This window comes from Poecilia reticulata, linkage group LG15 (genome assembly GCF_000633615.1).
Source record: "Poecilia reticulata strain Guanapo linkage group LG15, Guppy_female_1.0+MT, whole genome shotgun sequence".
Lineage (NCBI taxonomy): Eukaryota > Metazoa > Chordata > Actinopteri > Cyprinodontiformes > Poeciliidae > Poecilia > Poecilia reticulata.
Window position 1 is genome coordinate 16,610,283 of NC_024345.1, and position 24,928 is coordinate 16,635,210.

The 24,928-nt window shown below is 38.7% G+C and overlaps 2 protein-coding genes across 5 annotated transcripts in view; both read right to left on the bottom strand.

Annotated features, from left to right (window-relative positions):
* Positions 1–6,760: 6,760 nt before the first annotated feature.
* On the bottom strand, positions 6,761–18,378 carry LOC103476901 (tetratricopeptide repeat protein 31). Of its 4 annotated transcripts, none has more exons than XM_008429631.2 (16): positions 18,153–18,378; positions 13,633–13,715; positions 13,456–13,536; positions 13,305–13,361; positions 13,018–13,218; positions 12,758–12,871; positions 12,509–12,554; positions 12,226–12,316; positions 11,234–11,375; positions 11,032–11,136; positions 10,838–10,931; positions 10,705–10,738; positions 10,412–10,489; positions 10,167–10,269; positions 9,961–10,082; positions 6,761–8,740 (listed from the first exon to the last, which is right to left on the bottom strand). In XM_008429631.2, exons 1-16 carry the CDS (start codon positions 18,274–18,276, stop codon positions 8,605–8,607), a joined length of 1,611 nt encoding a protein of 536 aa, XP_008427853.1. In that variant the 5' UTR covers positions 18,277–18,378; the 3' UTR covers positions 6,761–8,604. The 4 variants fall into 4 exon arrangements, with proteins under 4 accessions (XP_008427853.1, XP_017164673.1, XP_017164674.1 ...); XM_017309184.1 differs by having other exon boundaries at positions 13,000–13,218; XM_017309185.1 differs by lacking the exon at positions 18,153–18,378 and adding an exon at positions 17,343–17,611 and having other exon boundaries at positions 13,000–13,218.
* A 75-nt stretch (positions 18,379–18,453) lies between these two features.
* pyroxd2 (pyridine nucleotide-disulphide oxidoreductase domain 2) overlaps positions 18,454–24,928 on the bottom strand; it is a 7,229-nt gene continuing 754 nt past the window's right edge. The window contains exons 3-16 of the mRNA XM_008429634.2: positions 24,799–24,892; positions 24,088–24,161; positions 23,672–23,827; positions 23,385–23,538; positions 23,236–23,297; positions 23,052–23,149; positions 22,814–22,955; positions 22,596–22,730; positions 22,447–22,519; positions 21,418–21,571; positions 20,780–20,931; positions 20,438–20,544; positions 19,972–20,092; positions 18,454–19,755 (exon numbers count right to left, since the gene is read on the bottom strand). Of these exons, the coding sequence (XP_008427856.1) occupies positions 19,685–19,755; positions 19,972–20,092; positions 20,438–20,544; positions 20,780–20,931; positions 21,418–21,571; positions 22,447–22,519; positions 22,596–22,730; positions 22,814–22,955; positions 23,052–23,149; positions 23,236–23,297; positions 23,385–23,538; positions 23,672–23,827; positions 24,088–24,161; positions 24,799–24,892 (1,593 nt within the window). The 3' untranslated portion in view covers positions 18,454–19,684. The remainder of the gene's footprint in view (positions 19,756–19,971; positions 20,093–20,437; positions 20,545–20,779; positions 20,932–21,417; positions 21,572–22,446; positions 22,520–22,595; positions 22,731–22,813; positions 22,956–23,051; positions 23,150–23,235; positions 23,298–23,384; positions 23,539–23,671; positions 23,828–24,087; positions 24,162–24,798; positions 24,893–24,928) is intronic.

Below are 24,928 nucleotides of genomic sequence, written 5' to 3' on the forward strand. Positions count from 1 at the left end.
TTATTTGTAAGAAAGACATTTAAAATCATTTATTTTCCCTTCACGGTGATACTGTACTTTATTCTATCGAATAAGAATAACATTTGTACAAAATATAATAGTGCTTTTGCAAGACACTTTATGCGAAAGTCTGCTTTCAGAATTTATTGTAAAACTGGACTGTAACAATGTGCTGTAACTGATTAAATGAATTGCCTCGATTTGACGGCTTAAATGTTGCATTCCAGAGATTATTTTTCAGCAACAACACTCATTGATTTCTTTTTTTTTTATAAAAGGCGGTTAAGGACTTGTCTAAAATAACATTTCCGTCTCTTAAAACACTTTTTTTTCTCACATTTAAACCACTTACACCTCTCTCCTCTTATAGGCTAAAACGATACTTTACACAGCTTTACCCTAGAGTGTTGCACAACTTTAGGGGAAACGTGTAAATTAAACCAACAGGAAGGCTTCTGCTTCCAGAATAGCTTTAAATTCTAAGTTCCTGGTGTCTTAAAGAAGCTCCCTATGCCACAGGGTAGATATTTCCTTGTTGGGACGGCCACAAACCACCAACTTTAAAATAGGAGCAGCCTCACCGTAGCCATGGTGAACGTGACAGATGAGAATATGCATTACCACCCCGGCCCAGAGGTATGCAACAGCTCTATAAACTCTCTTTGTTGAGAATGGAGCATAAAAATGTAACTCATCTGTACAGGTCAAGATTCACTTATATGAAAATCCTACTTTTTCCACTGTACGTAAAGGTCTTAACCTGTCTGAGGTTTGTTACAGAGGTGCTTGAGACATGTTTGTTTGTTTTTTTGAGTCACGTTTTTTTTTTTTTTAAGATTTTGGACAAATTTAGCTCCATGGCCAATGTTGGCGTCAGGCTGTTGTTTTGATAAACTGTATTTCTGTTTTCAAGCAAACCTCCGTGGGCACCTTTCTGGGGCAGCACGGTTTATTCATAGACATGAAAAATGGCAATTATGACAGGGGAGGTAGGAGCTTAAACATACAGCACAACCATTATAAACACTTAGCTGTATGCAGATTTCCAGACAGCAGCGTGTAAAGTAATTACATACCAAATAACTGTATGTGTGTACTCTTTGAAGCTGTAGTAGACATGTTTGGGTGTCCTGGAGATGGTGCCACTGGGTGGCAATGTGGTGGTCCCTCCCTTACTGTTAAACCCCGGACAGGAAGAGCAGACCCCCTATTAGCGCGGCCCAGATCAGAGGGATATCCGAGGCCGACAGAGAAGAAGGAAAAGAGATGCTAAGGTTTAAACTAGCGCAGAGTGTGTGACATGCATCCAGTTTAACTTGCAATATAGACTAAAAATATTGGATCGAGCAAACTAGAACAGACAGGTGCTCCTGCTCGTGAGCAAATGGTTCACAGTTCAGTGGGATGTGGGCTAGAGTGAGAGTGCTCTTCAGGGCTCCCAGAGAAATCAAAGGACTATCTGAGAAAGCAGGTCTCTGCGGCAGAACGCTTTCTCTCTCCACCTCTCTAATTACACAAACCGAGCTAGCTCTGCCCTTACCCACAATCTGTGGAGGCATGAAATAAATACATGCTCTCCAACAATAAACAAGTGCCTTTTCAAATGACATGCTCACCCCCACTGCCGTCTCTCCAGGCTTTCATAATGCTTTGCCTTTTAACTGACTGCAGAAGAATGCAGGCTGGTACTATAAAGCGAAGAGTGCAGAGAGAGGTTAATTATGATGCATTATATGCATCATCAAAATGCTAGAGGATTAAAAAAAAAAGTAAAATTAATAAATGCAATTTAAAACTGTGTTATAACCTGATATTGAAATATTATCTGCATAGTCATTGCATGTTTATTTAAAGTAATATTTAAGGGATTTTGTACTGGATGTAGAGGACTGAAACATTCTGTGAATGAGGATATGTATAACAGTGATGCACGCTTGCTATGTTATTATGATAGTCATAGATTTGCTTAAATTTCAATGTATATTCTGTATGATTTTTAATGCTGTGCCAGAAACATTAAGGCCTTATTAGATACCTGCAGATCAGCCGTTAGCGTTGTTATAAAGGAAGCATAAATATTGTAACAGTCCAATGTTAAGATGGAAAAGATCCAGACATTCACATAAAGTGCCATGCAGAGATGTTCAAACCCTCTAAACTCTTACACATTTTGGTCATGCTACAACAACAAATTTTATTGTATTTCATTCAGATATTGTGTTAAACTAACACACAGTGTTTTTTTTTGTTTGATTGTTTGTTTATTTTAAAAAATAAAAATCTGAAGATTTTGATGTCCATGTATATTCAGTACCCCAGACAGAATAGGGTAGAACCACTTTTTACTGTTTTTGCATATCGATACACTAAAATTGCTAACCATACATCATAGCTCAAATCATCGCTCATATTTGTTAGAGATCGTCTTGTCCCTTCATCATAATTAAACATGTTTTGATCTAAATCATTGCATTATAGCTCTGGCTATATGATAAGGGTTATTTTCCTGCTCAAAGGGAGTCCTCCACTCCAGTTTATTTTTATTTTTTTCCATAACTCTAGTAGAGGTGTGCCAATCGATCGGTCACCGATCATAATCGGGCCGATTTTCGTGAAAAAGTGCTTGATCGGTGATCGGCGATCATTGGCTCTTGTTGCCGATACCGATCACCTGCATCTCATTTCTCAGCCTGTCTGTGCAGCTGGTCTCCTCTTTCCTTCACACTGCGCAAACGCGCAGCAACAAATCCTAAGCGATGTGGAACTATAACGCACTGAGTGAATGGGGAAGTTTGCGTGTTGCGGCGGAAAATTTAAGCATGTCAAAATGCATCAACACAACGAAGCTTTTATGACATAACAAAGACATGGAGCAATCAAATAGCAGGTAAAGCAGCGCACAACTACAAACACTCACCCGGATTAGCATGACGGTCAGAAAGCTAAACAAATAACCCGCAAAATTATTTAAGTCTTCGAGCTGCGAAGTAAGACGCTGGTTCTGTTCTCGCTGTTGAACCGCTGCTCCGCGCTACAGGTAGTAATATTTCACAGACGGAGCGCCGCTTCTGCTCCACCTGGTAGTGACTCTCACACCGAACCTCTGCTTAAAGCTGCAGCATCTAACCTAAAAAAATACATTTTACATACGTATTAAAACTTTCCCTGTCCTAACATGAGACAGATAATCTCTAAAAAAAATAATCGATCTCCTCCCTGCTCTGTATAATTACTCCGCTCAGTCAGAAACAGCCACTCAGAACTAGCAGTAATCAGCTAGCCGCCATGCTATCAGGAAGTTTTCATTCAGTAACTCTGGATTGTTTATTGTAATGGAATCTGTATTTGCCTTTGAATGTTAAGTTTTATACTTAAATTTTTTTGGAAATGTTGAGAGGCTTTATTTTGATTTTTTGCATTATTTAGCCTCTTCAGAGCCTTCATATGTTATCAGTCTGTTAAAGATAGTATTATCAATAGCAGTACAATTTGCACAATGCCTGTTTTGTTTAGTTTTCTTCTTGGAAAAAGTTATTAAAAACAAGTTTTTGTCTAAATTAAGGTGAATTAATGGTTCCTTTATCCACATAAAGTAATTGATAGTGTTTATGATAAAAAAAAAATAATAATAATAATTATGTGATCGGTATCGGTGATCGGTATCGGCAATCGTCCCTCAGGGGGTGATCGGCATCGGCAGAAAAAAACCTGATCGGCACATCTCTAAACTCTAGTATTTAGTTCTGCTTAAAATATGCATGACTAAAGCATGATGCTGCCATCTTATTTTACTGTAATAATTTGTTCAGGCTCATGTGCAATGTTAATCTTTCTATCACACAAAGCAAAAGTTCTGTTTTCCACTCAACTTACCAGATTATCCATTTTGAAATGTTTGCTGTATGATCTTCATGGATTGCGGCATGTTTTAGAAAAAAAATGTCTTCAGACTTTATTAGGACAAATCAATCCTTGTCCTGTCAACTAAAGTTTACTAAAGTTCTCTAAAAAAAAACCCTAAAGCCTGGAACAGTTAGATTTATACTTCGACTGTGTTACACACAAGTGAACCATATTTAATAATTAGGTCACTTTTGAATACAACTAATAGAAGGTCAACAGCTGACACCAGCTTAGACGGCACAGTGAGGGTTCAGGAAATGCTTCAGAAGATCTTCTAGCATCAAAAATATGTAGTGATCTGATCATTTCAGATATTATTTATGAGAATAGAGCATAACTCACAAGTCAGTATGACTAAGGCCTCTACATGTGCAAAATGGTTTAGCAATCTGTCAGTAACCCACCAGGCATTGGTCTGATTTCTGCAGACAGTAGTCAGCAAAATCTAATTTCTCGGTGTGTTAATGACCTTATAAAGCTTTGTTTTTTTTATATGTGGCCATCTTGGCGTATGTCTGTCCCAGAAATGTACCTGAACTGAACGGCTTGTTCTATTTTCTAAGCTTGTAGAACAGTACGTACCAAAATCTCAAAGTCAGTTTATAGATGTGTCCACTGCTTTTTAGAAAAATAATGGTTTGGAAAATGTAATTATAAGGCATTTTTAATGTTTTTTTTCCCCTTCATCTTCAATCAGTCTTTACTGAAATTATGACTTTTTCATTTTATTCCAAGCCCGTTTAATTTTATTTTACTCATCTTTGACTGGCAAAGGAAACGTTTATTTCAATCTAAATATGGATGCCGCTTTTTGTTCTGTAGTTTAGCAAAATTACAGTTCACATTGCAGACTCTCTTCATTCATCAAAAGTTCCACTCAGAGATGAATTTAGGTTTTTTTGTTTTTTTTCTTCAGATGCATTGTGGGCAAAAGTGCAATGGCTTATGGGTTACCTGCAGCTCTGAGTTCATCACCTGACATTATTTAATAGTCTAAAGTCTAGACTCAGTCTCACATTTTTGGAGTTTTTCTCTAAGTAGGGGATCATTCAAGATTACAATGTGTTAAATGTGCAAAACTGGTATTTGATATGCTTATTTGGATTTTCCTGAGTATTAAGTTAAATAAAACATTGTGCTCTAGATCTGTATAGCTTAACCAAGTTTGGTACTGGTCTTCATGTATAGCAGTGGTTCCCAAACTACGACCCGCGGGCCGGATCCGGACCGCCTCCACATTTGGTCCTGCCCCCTGAACAATACCAGAGAGCATTCTGATTTACCGTTTTTTTTCGGACTATAAGCCGTTTATATGTGGATTTTTCTTCAACCACCAGGGGGCTCTTTAGCAGGAAATGAATCATTGGAAGTCAAAATTGGAAATAAAAGAAAGCACCCATTAAAACGGAACTAGGTTTTAATACGGAATTGAAATTTGAGAATGTTGTTGATCAGTTAAATAGCATTGAGGGGAAAAAGAAGATTTTTCGTTTTTTAAATAATACTGGGATCATTATGAAAATTTGAGGTATAAATATTAGGATCCAGTAGATGGCAGTAGTGCAACAATAATGGATGCAAGCTGCCGTTGAAATCTAAAAGAAGAAGACGACAATAAAGAAGGTGCCCATTTTCATTTAGCACATGCTAGTAGCAGACACGAAGGATCAGCACTTTTACTGTTACAGTTACCATTCGGAAACTACCATAATCAGTTCAGTTAAATCTAAACTTGGCAGATTTTTCTTTTTCAACCGTAATAAATGTGATATTCAATTGACCTGTTATGACTCAAATTTTGGGTGTCCGCCCCCCTCTGCTGCTGCTGCATCATTGTGGAAAACCTAGAGCGGGCTTATACGTGTATGTTTACTGGTTTAAAAAAAATAAAATAACTTAGTTTGAAAAATACGGACTATAATCCATCCTGGATTTTTTCTGTGGAGAACCCAGAGAGGGTTATTTGGTTATTTATTTCATTAATAGTGTTATTTCCTGATAAGCCTCTCTTATTTCAAATAAGCCTCTCTGTGAAGAACCCAGAGAGGCTTATTTGATTATGTTTTCTGGAAAACATATTTTTACATTCAGGCACTCCTGCAATCGTCACACTTTTTCTGTTACAAACTGACTCCGGCCCCCCACCAGAGAAGGGAAAAGTTATGTGGCCCTCACAGGAAAAAGTTTGGGGACCCCTGATGTATAGGCTCCAGCTGACTGAACACTGGGGCACAAGAGAAAGCCCCAAGGACTCGTCACGTGATCTCATGTTCTAAATTGTACTCATAATCCACTACGTGTCAAAAATAATTTAGGTGTATACATAGTATATGAATCCCACCTTTTTTTGTTGTTCAGAATATGCATACACAACAAAAATAAAATCTGATTTGTAAGTTTTCACATGTTGAGCAGTCCACGTTTACAGTTTCCCTAATGAGGCATACCACTTAATCTTGCAGCATGGTGTACTCACGTTTAGATCAGCTGTCATCAGGCCACAGATTCTCTTTTTAAAATGTCATCTGTGGCCCCTTTGGTTGCCTTTTCCCACATATTCTCAGGGCCGCCTGCATCTTTCTTTGGTCTGGGCGGTTTTCTCAACTCATTACTTCACGACGGCCACACAAGTGTGTCCTCTGAGTGATGAGAGGGTAACCATGCTGTCCCCACACCAGCAAGCATGTTAGCAGCAGAAGTTACTTCAAGACACATTGTGGTTCCTCATAATTAAAAATAAAAAATGTGTATGCAAAGCATGTGGTGGGATAGCCCGTTTTGACATTTTAGTGCAACCCTGCCACCTTGTGGAGGAGATGAAAACCACATGCAAGTATAAGAGCAAAAACTCAGCAGATGGGACAAAGATGTTTATTAAATATAAAACTCTTATTTGCATTACAGAAAAATACAAAGTTTTTGGTAGATTAACAGAATCGCAGTGCTCTTGTTGTACATATTCATAACTTGAAATACAATTTAATAAAATAATTCTAAATAAAAGTGAAGAAAATAAAAGTACACAGAGCGAGAAACATTTAGAAGTCCAGATTGAAATATTTCTACAAATACAATTTAAAAATAACATGCTTTAATCAAGTGGTAGGCGTAAATAATTTAATGCACTGCAAGAATAGTATTTAAAATGTTGAACAGCAATTAGTTTAGAAACTAGCACGTTAAAAACAAGTGCAGTTTGTTTGTTTTAAGTCCTTTCGTCACAAGCTCCAACCACAAAGTAAAGAGTCTACAAGAAAAGCAGAAGTGCAGCATGTGACAAGGTTCTCACCAAATTGCTGTTAACCTACACCAGAAATAAACAGAAGGGGGGGAAAGAGTGTGAATATGAACCTAGACTTAAGTTTGTAAAGTGTTTAACAAAAAACAAGGAAAAATATATTTATAAATAGCTAAATAAATACTTTTCCTACGCAGTGCATAGTTCACTAGTGAATGTAGTGTGGGCTTTAGTTGTTGCCAAGTGGGTGAGCACATGCCAGCAAATGTGTAATTCACTTTCTAGTGTTGACACTTAAAGCCATCTAAGCTAAGGAAAATACTGCCATGGAGGCCAAAGGTCACAAACACTGCTTTTCAAAAGGTTCAGAAATTATATGCATTAATGTTTCTTATACCTGTTCGTCCCAGAGGCAGGAGACATGCATCCGACACTTTTTGTTTTGCATAGACCCAAAATAAATGTCGAAAAAATAACCTGCCAAACTAAAGATCTTACCTTTAAAAAGGTAAAGTTTTATCTTGCATCAAATTATTCACCTAGCTGAACTGAAGCACAGCCCACCTTGTGTCATGCAATCCAGTTGAACATAAAAAAAATTACAGGCTTTGAAACGTCAATACAAAAAAAAAAAAAAACACTTCTCAAACAGACTCCAATGAGGTATTACAGACTTTAAACAAGCGGAACTGTTTTCAGATAGGATGAGAAGGCCACGTTTTGACATTAATATGCTTTACAGGCATTATGAGGACACTCGGTCTAAAACACAACCATAATGAATTATTCACTTCACCCATCTGTCCAGCTGTTGTATTGTCCATCAGTCCAGTTATTTACTTACGCTGATATAATGATCATGACTAAGGCTGCATAATTCAGTTGCATAGGGGAAGTACAGACTTTTCAAGTAACTTCACCCTCAAGTCTTTGGTCAGTTGCTGATATAATGGCACAAACCCAACTCAAAATATCACCTGCACATTTATGTAAAATAAAGGCAAATGTGGAAAATGAGTTAAACTAGGCAGAGTTCTCAAACAGAGATTAATTAGCATTCTTAAAAAGCTCCTTGTTGTCCCCATAAGTGTATATTTCATAACCTGCATCATAGTCATGATTTTCCACCCCTTCAACAGTGGGCTGAGAAAATTTCACTTCCATCAACTGATCTAGAGTTTAGTGTCGCTTTCAGAGAGAAAAGCAAGTTTCAGCAGGGCTGCAAGTGTGACTGCGTGTTGCTCTCTGGGTCATTTTGTACTTTTGAGCAAAGTCAGCCATTTGGATCTTTGGGTAACAGAACCACCTTCACGTTCCAAGTCTCTACCTGCCTCTGAATTTTTTTTATAAAAAAATATTTTTAGTCCAGAGATCCTGATGTGGTCCATTCAAGCTTTGAAGGCGGATTTGGGAGCAACTCTGTTTCCCCACCAAGCACCGCCGAGGCAGAGCTTGAACCAAGCTCAAGGCTGCCAGGGTTTCCTGTCCTTGCCTTTCTGGTCAGGAAAGTGTTTATAGTGACATTTATCCCCGAAATGGCACCCGGTAGTTCTCCAAAAGTAACACTCATCTCCATTAACTGGGCCACGTCGCCGAGGACTGAGAATATGAAGAGAAAAGATACAGAGAAAAAGATCACAAGGAAGCACATCAACTACTTTGTCAACAGAGATGGAAAAATCCTTTGTCGACTTAGTGGAGAAGATAATGACAAGATGCGCAAGGGTTTGCTTGAGTATTTGGGTTGTTTGGACTTTGAATTTTGGGCTGTAATGTGAAAGATGTAGATGTCTTTTGGGATTTTATGTGATAAACCAACATAATGCACAATTGCAGAGTGGAACAACAAAGATTTGCACTCAATTCCAACTCCCTTGATTCAATTTCCCTTTGCTGCAAGTCTTTAGCATACCTTCTTCCAGCTCAACACATTGAAAGGATGACATTTTTTTCCAGTCTTCATAAAATAGGTCAAGCTTTGCTACAGATTTAGGTCTGGATTCTGACAAATGAATAACTTAAGTTTCATGACAACTTTGGTTGTATGTTTTGGGCTCGTCCTGCTGGAAGGTGAACCACCGTCCCGTTCTCTGAAGAATAACTGCCTGTAACATGTTTTCTCCCACTGATGAGTCTGTCTAACCCTAACCCATCTAACCTTCACCTCTGACAAGCTTCCTTTTCTCTTCTAAAAAAAAAAAAAAGTCCCCACTGCCTGGTATCAACATGACTATGTTTAGAAGTGACAGACTGTGTGCTTAGGGTGTTGTGCAGAGCTTTGTTTCATCATTCTTGTCCTGTGGTAATTGGGCCCCTCCCGCTGATTAAACCTCTCTTTGCTCTGTCTGTCATTCTAGGTAGCTGGCCATACCGTTTTTATTTTGATGGATGCTCTGTGAGCGCAGAATAAGGTTTTACAACTGAACCCGGCTTTATAGCTTTAAGAGTTATCTGTAAGCAGGTTGGCGTTTTCCTTGGTTTTGCACCAGTGAACAGGCCGTTTGTTCACTGATGCTTTCCAACAAACTTTTGCGTAAATGCAGTTGCTTTGTGGAAACATCAGCAGTGGACACAATGCAGCAAATTTCATTTAGGGAAAGGCAAAGTAAAAAAAGGGCAATACACACCACATGTATCAGATCTTTTTTTATCTTAAATCACCTACCATTTTTATTTCACTTCATTATCACATAGAAGGGCAACAAAATGCACTTGTGGTAGGAAAATGCAGAACAGTTAAAAGGATATGAAAACTTTCACAAACTGTTGTCTGAACAAAACAAGAAAAAAAAAAAAAAGTTTAAAAGCATGTTTCTTACCCAGCTCCTGTCCCTGCTTGCTGTGTGACAGGGAAAAAAGTCCTAAGTGGAATGGGAAGGACCCTCTGAGTGCGGCGGTCAGGATACCTTACAACTAAACGCGTGTTTTCAATGTAGTACCCCTGCAGAAGCAAATGTTTGCATTCAGACTAAACAAAACTGGATCAAGAAAGGCATTACAAGTGTGAAAATAAATAACCACTGACGTTTAGTTTTTCCATAGCTCGGGCTGCCATGTCTGCGTTCCTAAAATTTACAAAGGCACAGAATCGCTCATGCAGCACACGGATGCTCTCTATGTCTCCATACCTGCAGTGTACAGACATCAGATTACCCACTGTGGTTAAAAGCTTGCCATCCTAAGTTTCTGTGCAAGACCAATTATACAGAACCCAGAAATTAAACCCATACATGAGAATGCATGGAATACTGTACCACATTAAATTCATACGTTTTAAAAAGGTCCCATAAGTGTTTTTCCGTTATTTCTGTTGTCACATTTCCCACCCAGAGAGAAGGACAAGGGCTTCTAAAATAACATGAAAGACAATATGATTTAATACATTATAATAACTGAATACACAGTTCAATCACAGGCCTAAAGTCTCATTTATCACAACATGTTAAATTAAAAAAAGGGGGGTTAAATGTAAAAAAAAAAAAAAAAAAAAGATTCAAAAATAAAATGGCCAAAAACACTTCTTGAGCCATTGGGAACCCATAGTTTTAACAAAGGTCACCTACCCTGGTTGCACAACTGATGCATCATGGCCTCCAGCTGCAATGACACAAGAACATTATGTCATTGCTAAAATGCATATAAATGTAGCTGCAAGGCATACAGAACAGCATTTGTATAATTGTGATTTTTTTTTACCTCTTGGTGCATCTGAACAAGATGCCAAAACAGCCTGCACAGATGAAAATCTCTCCAGCAATGCAACACTTTGCATCTCTTCAAACCCAAACTCCTAAGACAGAATGAAAAACATGCCATCATCAGGAAACAAGTCCAAAAGTCTCCCTATAAATTCCAATTACATCTAGCAAGAGAAAACTAGATGAAGTTACCATTAGCTGAAGGACTTTGCAGCTGAAGAGATCATTGACAGCCTCTTCACAGTTTTTGTCCAGTTTTAACACCTGCTCCATAGCCTTCTCTGCCTCACTGTACCGCTACAACACAAGCATACCAAGATTTGGCATAGAGATGCACTCACAGATTGGGATGTTTGTTGTGTATCTATTCATAACTATAACGTTCTGTGCCCACCTTCATGCCAATGAGAGCTCTGCCTTTTCGGAAGTATCCTTTGGCCCACTCTGGAGCCAGCTCAATGGAGCGTTCTGCATCCCCCAGCGCCTGAGGATACTGCTCCAAGCAATAATAGCAATACGAGCGGTTTCCAAAGAACCTGCATGAAAGAGATTTAAAAATTAAAGACGGAGGAAAAACCTGTATAATACACACCTTAATGCATGTAAACCCATGCACTAAATATATTTGCAAAATATTTTGCAAATGTATTCATGTGTGGAAGTGTGGTTTCCATTTGTTTCCAGGCTACTTTAATTCAACACCCCTGAATAACAAGCTGAGCGACCAATTATCTTCAGAAGTCACCTAATTAATAAACAGAATTCACTCTTGATTAATTTAATTTCAACGCACATCCAGCTGTTCTGTGAAAGCCTCAGAGGTTTATTAGAATGAGGAACACAACAGACAGGTCATGTGCAAAGTTGTGGAAAAAATTTAAAGGAGGTTAATGTTATAAAACAATATCTTAGGCATTCAACATCTCACAGAGACTGTTCAATCCACATGCCTAACTGGAGCACCTCGTGGAACAAAGTGCTCCAGTCAGCGACGGAAACAAAGCTTTTCAGTCCACAGGCAACAATATGGTTCAAGTTCAAATCCAGACCCAGATTTAATTAGGAATCTGTGGCAAGCCTTAAACTACTGTTCACGATCTGCATCCAGAGTAACGGAAATTGAGCTGCTTAACCAGGACAAATGGACTAAAGTAATTCTGTTTGGAAGCTGGTGGAGACACACCCCATGAGTTGTGCAAAAGTAATTGCAGCAAAATGTGGATATACACTGTACTGACCAAGAGAATAAAGCAAATGTTCGACACACTTCTTAGGTCTTCATCTTGAAAAAATAATTAGAGTTTGTGGTTGTAACATGACCAAATTCAAAGCAAAGTATGGATACATTTACAATGTATAGTCATACATAGCTGTCAGAAGATGTACCTGTAATCCTTTGGGTCACACTTTATGGCTTCCGTAAACATGCAGGCTGCTTGTGCATACTGCCCCTCCTGCACCAGCTTAATCCCTTTTTCTGTAAGACAAAGAATTGCAAATAACTTTCAATTAAGATACTGGCCTGTAGGCCTGACTGCTATAACACAGATGACGTTTGTAGAAAAGAATGTGTAATCAATAATCTTCTCAAAGCCTCTGTTGATGTTTAAATGAAAAATCAATTTAACTATTGCTTATGTGGCAAGATTCCACAAAAATCTTTCCTTACCCGTCAGCGACGCGCTTTTCTTGGTCATGTTGTCAGTTATGTTTGTCTACAAACAGAATAATAATACTTTCATCATGCCACATGCATGACAGTGGACAAACAGACAGGGGTATTATAATACAGTCCATAGTCCAGAGTCCAGTTGTTCCCTGTTAAATAAGACTTTGGACCAGCCAGATGAACACAATACCACGCCAGCATAAGTAAAGAGATTGTTGTTGTTTTGCACCAATTTATTATTTCATTTACCTCTTTTCTGGCCTCATTTTCCTTGTTTTCTTTGGACTTGCGACTAGATCCTTTGGGTTTGATATGGCTAGCAGCATTAGCGAAGAAGGCACTGCTCACATCCCACTCCGGCTCCTGTAAAACACAAAAAAACCAAACAGCTCTTAGATCACTCATCTTCTGGCTTAAAAAAAAAAACTAAACATAATGCAAGTCTTCTGGGTTTATGACAACAATAATAGTATTAGACAATGTGCAATAACCTCATTAATGCTCAGCACCTCTTCAGTTGAATTGGCTTTTGTTTTCTGCTTGAGTCCTGCAGGAGCCATAACTGGAGTTGCATTGTGCTTGTTAGGAGCAGCAGATTTAGTTTCCTTGTTCTCCTCTTTTGTGGCTCTTTGTTTTTCCTCTTCAGCAATGTCTGCTTCTGACTCGCTCTCATCCAGCTCAGACTCTGCTCCACCGTCCTCTTCTTCATCCTAATGTGTGAGATTATATATACAATCACATTCGAACTGCAAAATGAAAACGTGGAATATTTTCATAAAGGAAACGCAAGGGCTACCTGTTCAGCGTTGTCATTTTGTTTGATCTGCTCTTGCTTCTTACGTTTCCGGCGGCGCTAAAACATTAAGAGTAATCCACGGCATCATTCATATGTAGCAAAACAAACTGGAGCAGAATCAATTTTTTTAGGAGAGCATTTAATTGCTCACCTTCCTCTTTGCTCGCCGTCGCTCTGCTTTCTGTCTGACCTTATCCTCCTCGCTCAGATCATCCTCTTCATTTAATGCATTCTGGGCAAACACACACACAAATACACACAGTAGTTTAGCTCTGCACATTATAGCATAACTTTTGCTGTCAAAGCAGTTTTGGTCAGGATGACATACCTGTGATAAAGTGGCATCATGACACGGGTCAGAGGTTGCAGCAACACAGTCCATTGGCTCCTCCTGTTGCTGCACAGCAGGGCCTGTTAGGAAACAACACACAAGTCTCAGTGACTTGAATTCATTTGTAAATTGACTGTTTTGAGTTTTTGTTCCAATTTGTTTTTGACATGGAACTTCTGTGCTGCCATCTTGGCCATTCTTAATCTCAGAGATTAAATAAAAAAATGTAAGCAAATCATCATGTAATATCTTTAGTTTTCCCATCAATTTCCAAAAAAAAAAAAAAAAAAAAAGACTTTCCAGTAGATGAGCTTTCCACATCTACTGCTTACATAGATGAAGGTATGCTACAAGCTTTTTAAGAATTTTTAAGATTTGATGTCCTTCTTTAAGGTGATGCTAGAGGAAAGGTTCGGCTGGCTAGTTTTCTCCAGCTGTGTGGATCATAGAGTAGCAAAAGTGGCCCTCCCCCGCCTGTTGCTGCACTACTGGCGAGTTGGCTAAAATAAGGTTACTACAGTTTTCCCTCACAAGAAAAATAAATTTGGCTTTTTGAAAATATTTCTGGTTTCAAAAAACAACACTCAGAGCCTAAAGAGTACAACTCTTCACTTTAATAAACCATGGTTTAAAACCACAATGAGCAACAACAGGCATGTCTGTTAGCTAGTCAGTTACAGACTGGTTACTACAGTCTTGTTCAGAGAAGGGAGATCCTTCTCTGAACGATTCTTAGGGGTCAGTCTGGATTTGTTGCCATTACGATTATGTGTCATTCTAGTGTACATTTGAGAACTGGACACTCTGTTTATACTTTATTAAAGAAATGGCTATATGCCAAACAGTTTACCAACACTAACCAATTTCACATCTGTAGCAACTTTTTCTTTTGGGTTTATTATGTTTTATTTATGGAGTTGCTTCTTGTTGCTAATGGTAACCAACTAAACTGGACACCTAAAATTTTACATTGTTATATTGGCAGGGTTAAAATATTTGTATATTTCTATCATGTACTTAAATTATGAGGTGCTGCATGCTTGTGTTTCTTTAAGATTACTCTGCAGCACAAGTCCATGGACAATGGGTATGGAATTCAGAATGGACTTTCAGCTATCTCTGTCTATTTCTTAAGTGTTTATTTACAAGAAAGTACAGTCGTTGATAAACCAGTCTAAATAATAATATTTTCCCAATTACACTTAGGCTAAATCCATACAAGCATTTAAAAAAAACTAGATTCAATAGGTGTTTAGTCTATAAAGTGACAATAAAGTTGATTAATGCTAAAATCACTACAATTGCATTATTATTTAAGCAGCAGTAAAAATAAATATTAATTTTCCATTTTAAGGAAAATATCTTGGATTATGTCACGTTTTATACTTTTTGGAGATACTCTGATCCCATGCTATTTTTACTCAGGGCTGTGAAACTATCAGAATCTCATAATCCCATGGTTGGACTGCAGTGGAACAACAACCTACCCTGACAGCAAATAATGCAGCATTCCTGTACTATAAAATGAGAAACAGACAGTTGTGACCTTCAGGCTTAAAGGTTAATGCTAGACTTTTTCACCTTCAAATCACAGATTGTCCTCTTAATGCAAAGTACAGCTTAAGAAATCCTATGTTTCCAGATTTTGAATTACTTATCAAAATGCATGATTTGACAATCTACTTCTCCATAAGCATCCAAATAGATCTTGTATTAAAAGTTCTGCAGTAGTTCTGAATGCAGGATAAACATGCTCCTCCATCATATTCAGGTTTATCCGCTCTAGGTTTTAGTAAGAAATAAGACATTTTTAAAATTGTGGGTGGTGAAAAGGAGAATGGTTATTATTAAATGCTTTCTGAGAACCAGGAATACTCAACAATGCCGAACATAAAACTGCCCAATGAGTTTAAATCATGTTGTTTTTCTTTGGTCTTAAGCAAGAGGAACAGTTTAGCCATCACATACCACAAACAGTCGCTTCGAGGACTACCGTTTCTCTGAAACCTGGCTATATATGACCTACAGAGCAGATACTGGCTTTTTAAAGTAGGGGTCTATTGTTTGGGCACAGAGCAGATACAAGCTCTGCCATTTCTCCAAGCAGAGAACACGAAGACAAATCACAAGACAAAAAAAAAAAAATGAAGCAAAAACAACTGGCCTTGAAGGAAACTTTGCGGTGTCAGATTTCTATTGGTTCAGCAAAGTGTTGTGGAGAATGACAAATCCATACTTGGTCTGTGACTCATGTTGTGACTCGTAAAGTGGGGATGGACAATTTTGTCTTTGAAATGCATCTATAAGGCACACTCAATCTTTTCTGGGAGGGGGGAGAAAAAAAATAAAAAAATGACGGGGAGCCTCTGGGCTTCCTGATTCTCTCACTGTTTATGTGTGTTCTGCTGGGCGCAGCAGCTCTCGTCAACAATGCAGAAAGAAATAAAGGAATCCTCATAAAGCCAGCTGAAGGAACCCAGACCTTTTTAACCCCTCTTGCATCTAAAAATTTAAGCGTTTAGATAAAGAATACAGCACTTGGAATGCAACAGAAAACACAAACATGTAGTGAGCACAGGGAATAAAGTCAGCTGTTCATGTGTGCCACACTTCTCCAATGACAAAAGTCTCAAATGTCGCCGAATCTGACTTTCTGTTCAAGGATTACCTTGGTGGAATGCTCTCTGAACACTTAAATGATACAAGATTGGTGGACAAAGGCAACAAAAGATCCTCTGTTTCTTCTGTTCAGAGAAACGTCCCAAATCAGAGTGCGGTTGAAAGGTGAGCTCTTTCCACAGGAATGCAAAAATAACAGTATCTTGGGGAACTGGTGGGCTGGACAGAAAATAAGCTTCATTGCTAGCTTGCTGTTAGAAAAATGTCAATGGATTTTATAAGACTCACAGGTGCATTTCAGCTGCATTTTGCTACAACTAAGTACAGCTTGAAGGCATGACTCTGGTTTTAGTTAAGAGCTCTTGGGGGGGGGGAGGAAAATAGTGAAACACGAGCCAACTCAAATGTTTACTAGTTTGCAAATGAGCGAAAAAGCCTGAAATTTGATCACATAATCAATAACACCTGTGTCCTACAGGAGTGTTGAAGGAGCTATTTCTGGATGCTCAGCTGCCTCTAATGTCACTCTAACATACATGCATCCCATTGAACAAAACATGACATCATAATTGGGGGAGAGAAAAAAAAGAGGAAGATAGCTTAGGCCAATTTCAGAGACACACAACCTGTCTCGTCTTACATAAATACACCCACAAGGAAGAGTATGCCACCTATCTGAAGTATTGTTTTCATACCAACGCGAACAGGGAACTTAATCTGTTTATTTTGTCTTTTAATACAACATGTACCTCTCGCATCGGCATATTTAACATTCAAAGACCTTACCTGATGTATAAAACACTGTCTGAATCGGTCGTAGGTGAACGTAAAGAATTTTGACTCCCTAGAAGCGAGTTAACAAGATGTGGGGAAAGGGAGGAACTGGCAACATGGAAACTTTTCATTGTTACACGAATTCCATTTAAGTCGCTCGACAGAGACCAGAGAGGCACACAATAACAAACGCAAACCAGTCTAACGTTCCGCATGCTAAACGAGTTCCGAAGTTCGTTCATCGCATTACTATTGTCGGGCTCTAAACTTGTGGCCAGTTCATGAAAGTTTTCAAAAGAGGGACGTTTTCTTACCGCTTCCGAGTCCCAACAGCCGGCATATATCTCTGGTGAATTTCATGAGCGCAACCATCCAGCATTATCCTCTAAAATAAACCTCCCAAAATGTTTTAACTACGGTTTAAGTCGGCGTGGAGACCTTTTTCACACATTGGGAAAATCGCTATCTGCGGGAATCTTCGGTGGTTTAATCCGCTTCCTGAGCGTCAAAACGCCCGACGCTGGGTCCACCCTGAGCAGCGTCTTAAAGGCACAGGACACAGACACCTGCTGGACGGGGAACAGGATGGTTTTTGATTCTCACGTTTACTAGTATGCGTGTTTTTCTCAAAATTAAGTTATTATGCGGATATATTAATCGTGCATAACAATTATTTAAAAAAATTTTTTTTTTAAAAGCAAAAATAATACAGAGATCGTCAACCTTCACTGGATAAATGTTCCCACGCCTGACTCTGGATTGTTACCTTGTGACTGGAAATGTTTCATTTACTGCAGCTCAAATCATTGTTAATCTGATGTTCATATAAATATGACATTTCATTTTTCTGAATGCGTAGACTTCCCTAAGTAGGCGTTTACAATTGGCTTCCCTGAATAAACTTTTACAATATGTATATTTCAAAAGGGTTTATAGTATTTATTTTTTTCCCCAAGTAAACTAGAGGTTTTCTGTGGGGGATTACTGCACTAAGAATTGTACCAACTGGTTAAACAATGATGTAGAGCTACACAACAAAACAAAAACATGCAGCTGCAGACTATTGTTAAATTACTGACTGCAGACTGAATGCTGACAGTTGTTAGTGTTGCATCAAGAATGACCTTGGTTTGAATCCCAACCTAGGGTCTTTTTGCATGGAGTTTGCATGTTCTGCCCCTGTATGTGTACGTTTTCTCTGGGAACTCTTGGCTTCCTCCTGCAGTACATAAATATGTAAATATCCATGTTAGGTTAACTGGTCTCTCTAAACTGCCCTTAGGTAAAAGTGTGTGAATGTGTGGTTGTTTGTCCTGTGATTGACTGGTGGCCTGTCCATGTATCTGCCGCTAGTCCAAACGACGTTGCTGAAGTTATGGCCCTGCATATGATGCTGCACATATAACAGGATACAGACAACAGACAGATGGGAGATGTTTACTTTGTTTTGTAAACAGCTTTGCTTGAATTTATTTAAACATTTTCAAACCTAAAAATTTCACTGTACATCATTTTCATGATTGCAAACATCTGAGATAAGTGTTAAAGATCACCTTAAAATGTCACTTTTGAGGAACGTGCAAGCTTTTGTACTGCTCATCTTTAACTGATACTTGTGTAAAAACATATTTCCACTTGATTAATCTGATACATATTAACTACTTTTCCAAATCAAAATCTGTTTCTCTTTTATGATCAAGTGATTTCAAAGTTGTAGTAGTCTAAAAAGATAACTGCAAAACCTGTCCCACAGACCATTTCATTGCCACCTTCATTACATGTCTGTAGGATCAAATTTGACTTCTTTCATACATGGTTGCAGAAAATAACTCCAAAATAAAGACATGTAATCAAATGTATTCCTTTAAATAAGTATCCATACCCCTTAAATGGTATGGGTACTATCCAGGTATAGCTGGAGACCAGCAGGACTTGGCTTCTGTGAACTGACAGGTTAGGAAAAGGGATCAACAATCAGAGAAGTGGTCAAGATTACCATGGTAACCCTGGAGGAGCAGCAAAGACTACTTGTTCAGGTGGGAGAACCTGTTGACAAAAAAACCCTATTGGTCAAGTTCCCCACAAATCTGATCGTTGTGGAAGAATGGCAAGAAAAAAGCTACAGCAAGTAGCTGTAGTTTGTCACAACCAGTGGCGCAAAAAGTGGGTATGCAGCGTATGCAACGCATAGGGGCGCAGCACAAGAGAAGTGCCCCCTCCAAAACCCCGTCTGGAGGGGGCAACGCGCTGATGATGTTTTCCCATACACTTCTAACCTAACATCCTCCTGAACACATGGGGGTGGTAGCATCATGCTGAGAGGCTACTTCTCTTCAGCAAAGACATGGAAGTAGGTCAAAGTTGATTGACAGATGCATGGAGCTCATACAGGGCAATGCTTGACTCTTGCTTCACAATCATGTGCTACTTCGTATTGATACGTCATTAACTATTCAAGTAAATACATTGAAGTCTGTGAGTGGAACATCACAGAATGTGACATTCAAGGAGTATGTGAGTACTTATGCAAGAATGGAGTGTGGGTTGCAATTTTAAATTTTGAACTTTAAAAAGTTTTTTTTTTTTTTTTTATGAATGTAGATGTGCAGTATTGAAGATTTTAGTGTATGCTTTTGCAATAATGCTGTCACAATTCTCAGCGACGCTTCAAATCAGATATAACAGTGAGCGCCGCATTCCAGCCTGGAGAACCCATCACACCGCCACCTGTGAATCATCAAACACATGAAAATCACACACTGTTTACTCAATGAGCAGACAAACAAAGCAGCAATGAAAATGTTACTTCAAACTCAAAGGTTCATTGAATATTCATCAACAGTAAGCACATAAAACAATTAAAATGCCCATTACTTTGCTATAAGGAAAAAAAAAAGATTCTGTAAATGCAGTTTATTATCCAGTTAAAATGAAACGGCAAACCTGGATGACAGCCACTGCCACACAGATAGAGTCCTTTAATTGGTGAGCGATAGTCTGAAAGTGAGGGCAAAGGTCGCGCTAGGTAGAGCTGGTCCAGAGACATTGATCCATGAAAGATATTCTGTGAAAACAAGCTCATATTGTATGCTTTTGCATCGGAGTTTTACATAACCATGCACACACTTTTGTTTGATGGACACCACATTAAAACAGAAAAGCACACATGTACAATGACGAAACAAAGCTCTGTGATGTTAAAGAAAAAAAAGGCTCAGCTGAACTTTGATTCTCAATTATAAGTTTGTGTAAAAGTGCCTATAACCTTTAACCGCTTACACAACAGGCCCAATGAAGGACTCAAATTACTTCCCCCTTCAGTGAAGAGCTGATTGTGTCAAGCAAACGGGCTCTATGTCAACATTCAAATGGCTTCCCATCTATAATGTGTGCAGTGTACTGTTTGTACCCCGCCAGTGAGTCCAAAGATCTTCTCCAGGTCAGGGGGAGACAGGATTTCTCTGCCCACAACGGAGGTTTTAAACCCAGGGGCGTATTGTTCCACCCAGTCAAAAACTACAAAAGCAGACAAAGACAGACTTGTTTTTTTTTTATTTTACTGATACAGGCTTATCAATACAGTTCTAAAGATAACCAATATTATTTTAAACACATTTTTCATTTTAGGAAGAAGAGGCTCCTAAAAAGAAAACATAGTCTGCAGCCATGTCGTCATCACCTTTTACATAGAGAAGAAAATAAGTTAAAAGGAAGACATGTTTTTAGTATAAGTATAATTTGTGTTTCTAACCAGTGTCTCCAAAGTCCTCTCTGTCCTGCTGGGTCCACTCCCTGCCTTTGATGTGGTATGGGGTAAACTGAGTGAACAATGACACAACATGGCAGCCAGGGGGCGCTAGAGTGGGGTCCAAAACAGATGGGATAGTCATCTCCAGCATAGGTCTACAGGCAAAGAGAACATAATTTGGTCCAGGGTGGGAATTTTGTTTTAAGCAACAAGCAGTGAACATAGGAGATATCTTTAATATTTTATGTGGTAAACAGATTGTTTTTAATAACCGACATAAAAAGCGGTTCGTAAACATACTGACATTTTTAACTTATGCAAAGAGTCAGATAATAATCAGATCTGATGATAATATGTTTGTCTATATTTGTATCACATCTATGTGATGCATATAAAATATATGTCACTGAAAAAAGGTCCTTTAAAATGACTTGATGCACAAATAAACTTATTGGTCACCTTTAGTATTTTGCTCTGATAATCTTGAAATATAAAATTGTCAGAGGCAGAAGGGTTGATGACATATCTTTCAGCCATATCAACTTAAAACTAATTTATACAGTAAAAGTATTTTTCCAGGTTTTTTTCCACTCGTCCACATGATTGAGTGTGAAACAAAGGAATGAGGAATAAAGTCAAACCTCGCTGAGGGACGTCCATTGATGGCATCTTTATATGCAGCCTCAAGTATGTCCACATTTTCACAGTTCAGGTGTACTGAGCACTGATGATGAGGTCCAGGCTTATCGTCTGGTGTGGGTGATGCCAGGAAGTTTGGTAATTTGTCCAATGCCACTACAAAAGCAGACGACAACAAAGAAAAGTAAACAAAAACAACAATCTGAGTTTTTTCCCACTTTTTCGGAAAGAGATGAGGTCTGGCACCTCGGGGGGAGATTAATCGCTATACTGACAGCTATAAGACTGAGGTATGCTTCTAAATCAAATCAATCACAGTCAAATGGTAGTGATATTCTAAGAAAGTAAAAGCAACAGTCATTCCACTATCTTTGCCATAAAAGATAGTGGAAAGACTGAACCAAAGGTTTTGCTGCGGTTCAAAGCAAAAGCAAAAACTTTGGAACTTTTCAACTTTGAACCCTGCGACAGACTGGCGACCTGTCCAGGGTGTACCCTGCCTCTCGCCCGGAACGTTAGCTGGAGATGGGCACCAGCACCTCCCGACCCCATTAAGGGAGAAGGGTGTAAAGAAAATGGATGGATGGATGGAACTTTGAACCAAAGTTTCTCGACCAAACTAAAAATGGGTTTTTGTTGAGAATTCAATACCTTTTCCACTCAACCTTTAAATTGTGTGTATTGTATTTGCAAGGGATGTTGGTTGATGTTTTCTCTCCACATTAAAATAAAGTTAAGAAAAAATACGCTAGCAGTTTATTAGTCTGTCCATCTAACATCTTTATTACACATTTTCACAGAGTTCAGTGATCACTGCAACTCCCTACGGAATGCATAAACTGTCATCTAATTCACAAACCACATACAAGTGAAAGAGGCCTTACAGGACTTTAGAAGGTCAAAAGCCGTCCATACAGAGCCTTGTCCACACCTCGTAGACAATCCCCTTTGAATTCTGCCTTACTTCACTACAGGATAGATTTAATACAAACTTTAACAAAAAGACTTCACCAGAAGCAGAAAAGACTCACCGTTAATCTTTGTAACAGGTGAAGTGTAGTCTACCTGGTCTACAGCTCTGATGAACTCTTCAGAAAGAGCACCCTACGGAGAGAGCAGACGCATCAGCTGCACATTGCCTTCTGCTCTGCTAACATGAGATGGGGATTCACAGTATTACCTTTGGTGTCAGGTACTTGAAGGTAGCATAGGGGGTGGCGTTTGACAGAACCACATTACTGTGAATCTCGGCACCATCTTTTAGCACTACTCCTTTAGTTGCGCCATCTGAACCGACAAGAATCTGTTCGACATTCTACCCGAGATGCGGAGAAAACACAAATCGACCAGGTTATGTAAAAATACACAGGAAAATAATATATCAGACGATCACCTTACCTTCTCTGTAAAAACGTCTACTCCGTAAGACTGAGCGGATCTTGCTATAGCCTGAGACAAACCTCCCATTCCTCCCTCCACATAACCCCACGCTCCTTTCTCCTTTTCCAGCTCTCCCATTACATGGTGCAAGAGCACATACCTTCGTGGCAAGACAAATGCATAATAGATTTTGGAGAGATCTGCATTTAATTCTGCTCAGCTGCATTTGTTATGGTGAAAAAGAAATTCCTCTCACCCGCTACCGGGGTTGCTAGGACTGGTCATGGCTCCTATCACACCATCAGTAGCTAATGTTGCAATCAGTGGCTCTGAATCAAACCACCGAGTGAGAATCTTTGACAGAAAACAGGAGTGTCGTTAGAAACACACACAGAGAGCAGAGTATGTGGTTTATTTATTTTTTCTAAGATATAACAAACCTTCATGATAGGTGCAGTTATAATTTCATAAAATTCTGGAATATTCCCTCCAAGTTTCAGACCTTTCAATTTACAATAAAAAAAAAATGTGATTTAGGTAATGGACTATACAAAGAGATCATTCTGAACGTCTGCCTTGGGACACGAACCTAATTTGGCAATAGGCGTCAGCGTCTTAGTTGCAGCCAGCCTCTTCCTCAGTGATCCAGCTGTAACTCCTCTGATATCTACAGGTGGAGAATCCAGCAGAGGGTGGATAGCACTAGCTAACTTTTCAAGATGTGCAACAAAGTCTGGATAAGCCTAAGGACATTTTAGAGAATCGGTAAAGATGTGGGTGAGGAGAGGAAAGGAAAGCAAAGTGTAAGGAGACATTAAATGCAACAAAAGCAAAGCACAGAATCATTTATTACGGTTTTTATTATGCTTAAGACACCTTAGCATCCTTCTGTGAAAACTTGCCGATCTCATTTAGGTTTTTGGCCAGATTTGACCCGAGGGTGAGGGACCGTGGTGCAGCCCCCTTCATCCCCTCCTCCAACATGGGGGTGAAAGAATGGGGGTCTCTCATGTATACCTTCAATCCATGTTTCTCAATACAAATAAGACACAAAAACAAAGCACAAAATATAAAAACAAACAAGGATATTCATTTTAAGATTAGATATTAGAAACATAAAATACATTGAAATTTAAATTCTGGTCATTGTAACTGACCTAAACAGGAGGGAACATAGTCTGATTTAATGTCAGACTAAACAGTAAGAATTTTTAAAAATCTTTTTACAGTTTATGTAAATATCCGCTTCAGACTGTACATAAAGTGTTTTAAAGTGATTTTGGTGTTTATACCTTAAGCTCAAGGTCTCTGCATATGTGAGGTCGTAACAAACTGAGCAAATATGAGCATCTGGAGAAGTGGAAACCTGCAGAAAAGAGTTTTGTTTTTGTTTGCTTTTTTCTCTAAATTGAATGAAACCAGTGTATTTGAGCAGCTAAAAACAGGTGAAAGCAAAATAGGTGATTCATATCTTCTACTTTTGAGTGCTATTTCATGAATGCATTTCACATTTGGCACAAAAAAGACAAACATGCAACACAAATAAATGTCAAATAAGTTTAGAAAAAATAAACAAATAAAGTCTCTGATACTCAGACTTTCCTGGGGAAAATCCCTGAGAACCATACAGCACTTACTATATGATATGGTTGACCATATAGTTAATGATTGTCTTGTATTCATTTATTTCATATGGTTTGGTTACAGTGTTGTTACACATTCTTAATCTCGATAATTTAACCTGAATAGTTAAGAGATAACTACCGTATATCTCTTTCATGATAATAGCCATAACGCTATATCATGAAAGATAACATTAAAATAACTGTTGTCATAGGCTTATTACTGAGGTCCCTTAGCTCATAAAGTTGTTAGGTAGCTCTGCAACAGGTTTGGATAATAACATCTTGCTTTGCCAGGAGTCATAATCTGTTGTGTGTTTTAGATAAATCACTTTTCTGTGACCCAGTGAACCAATATTTTTCCCAGTGTATTCATCCTACCTGGAAAGATCTCCTCTGTGACAGCTGCCCCTCCCAGCACATGTCTGCGCTCCAGCACGGCTGTCTTCACCCCTCCCTTCTGAAGATAGGCGGCCTACACACACACACACACACACACACACACACACAC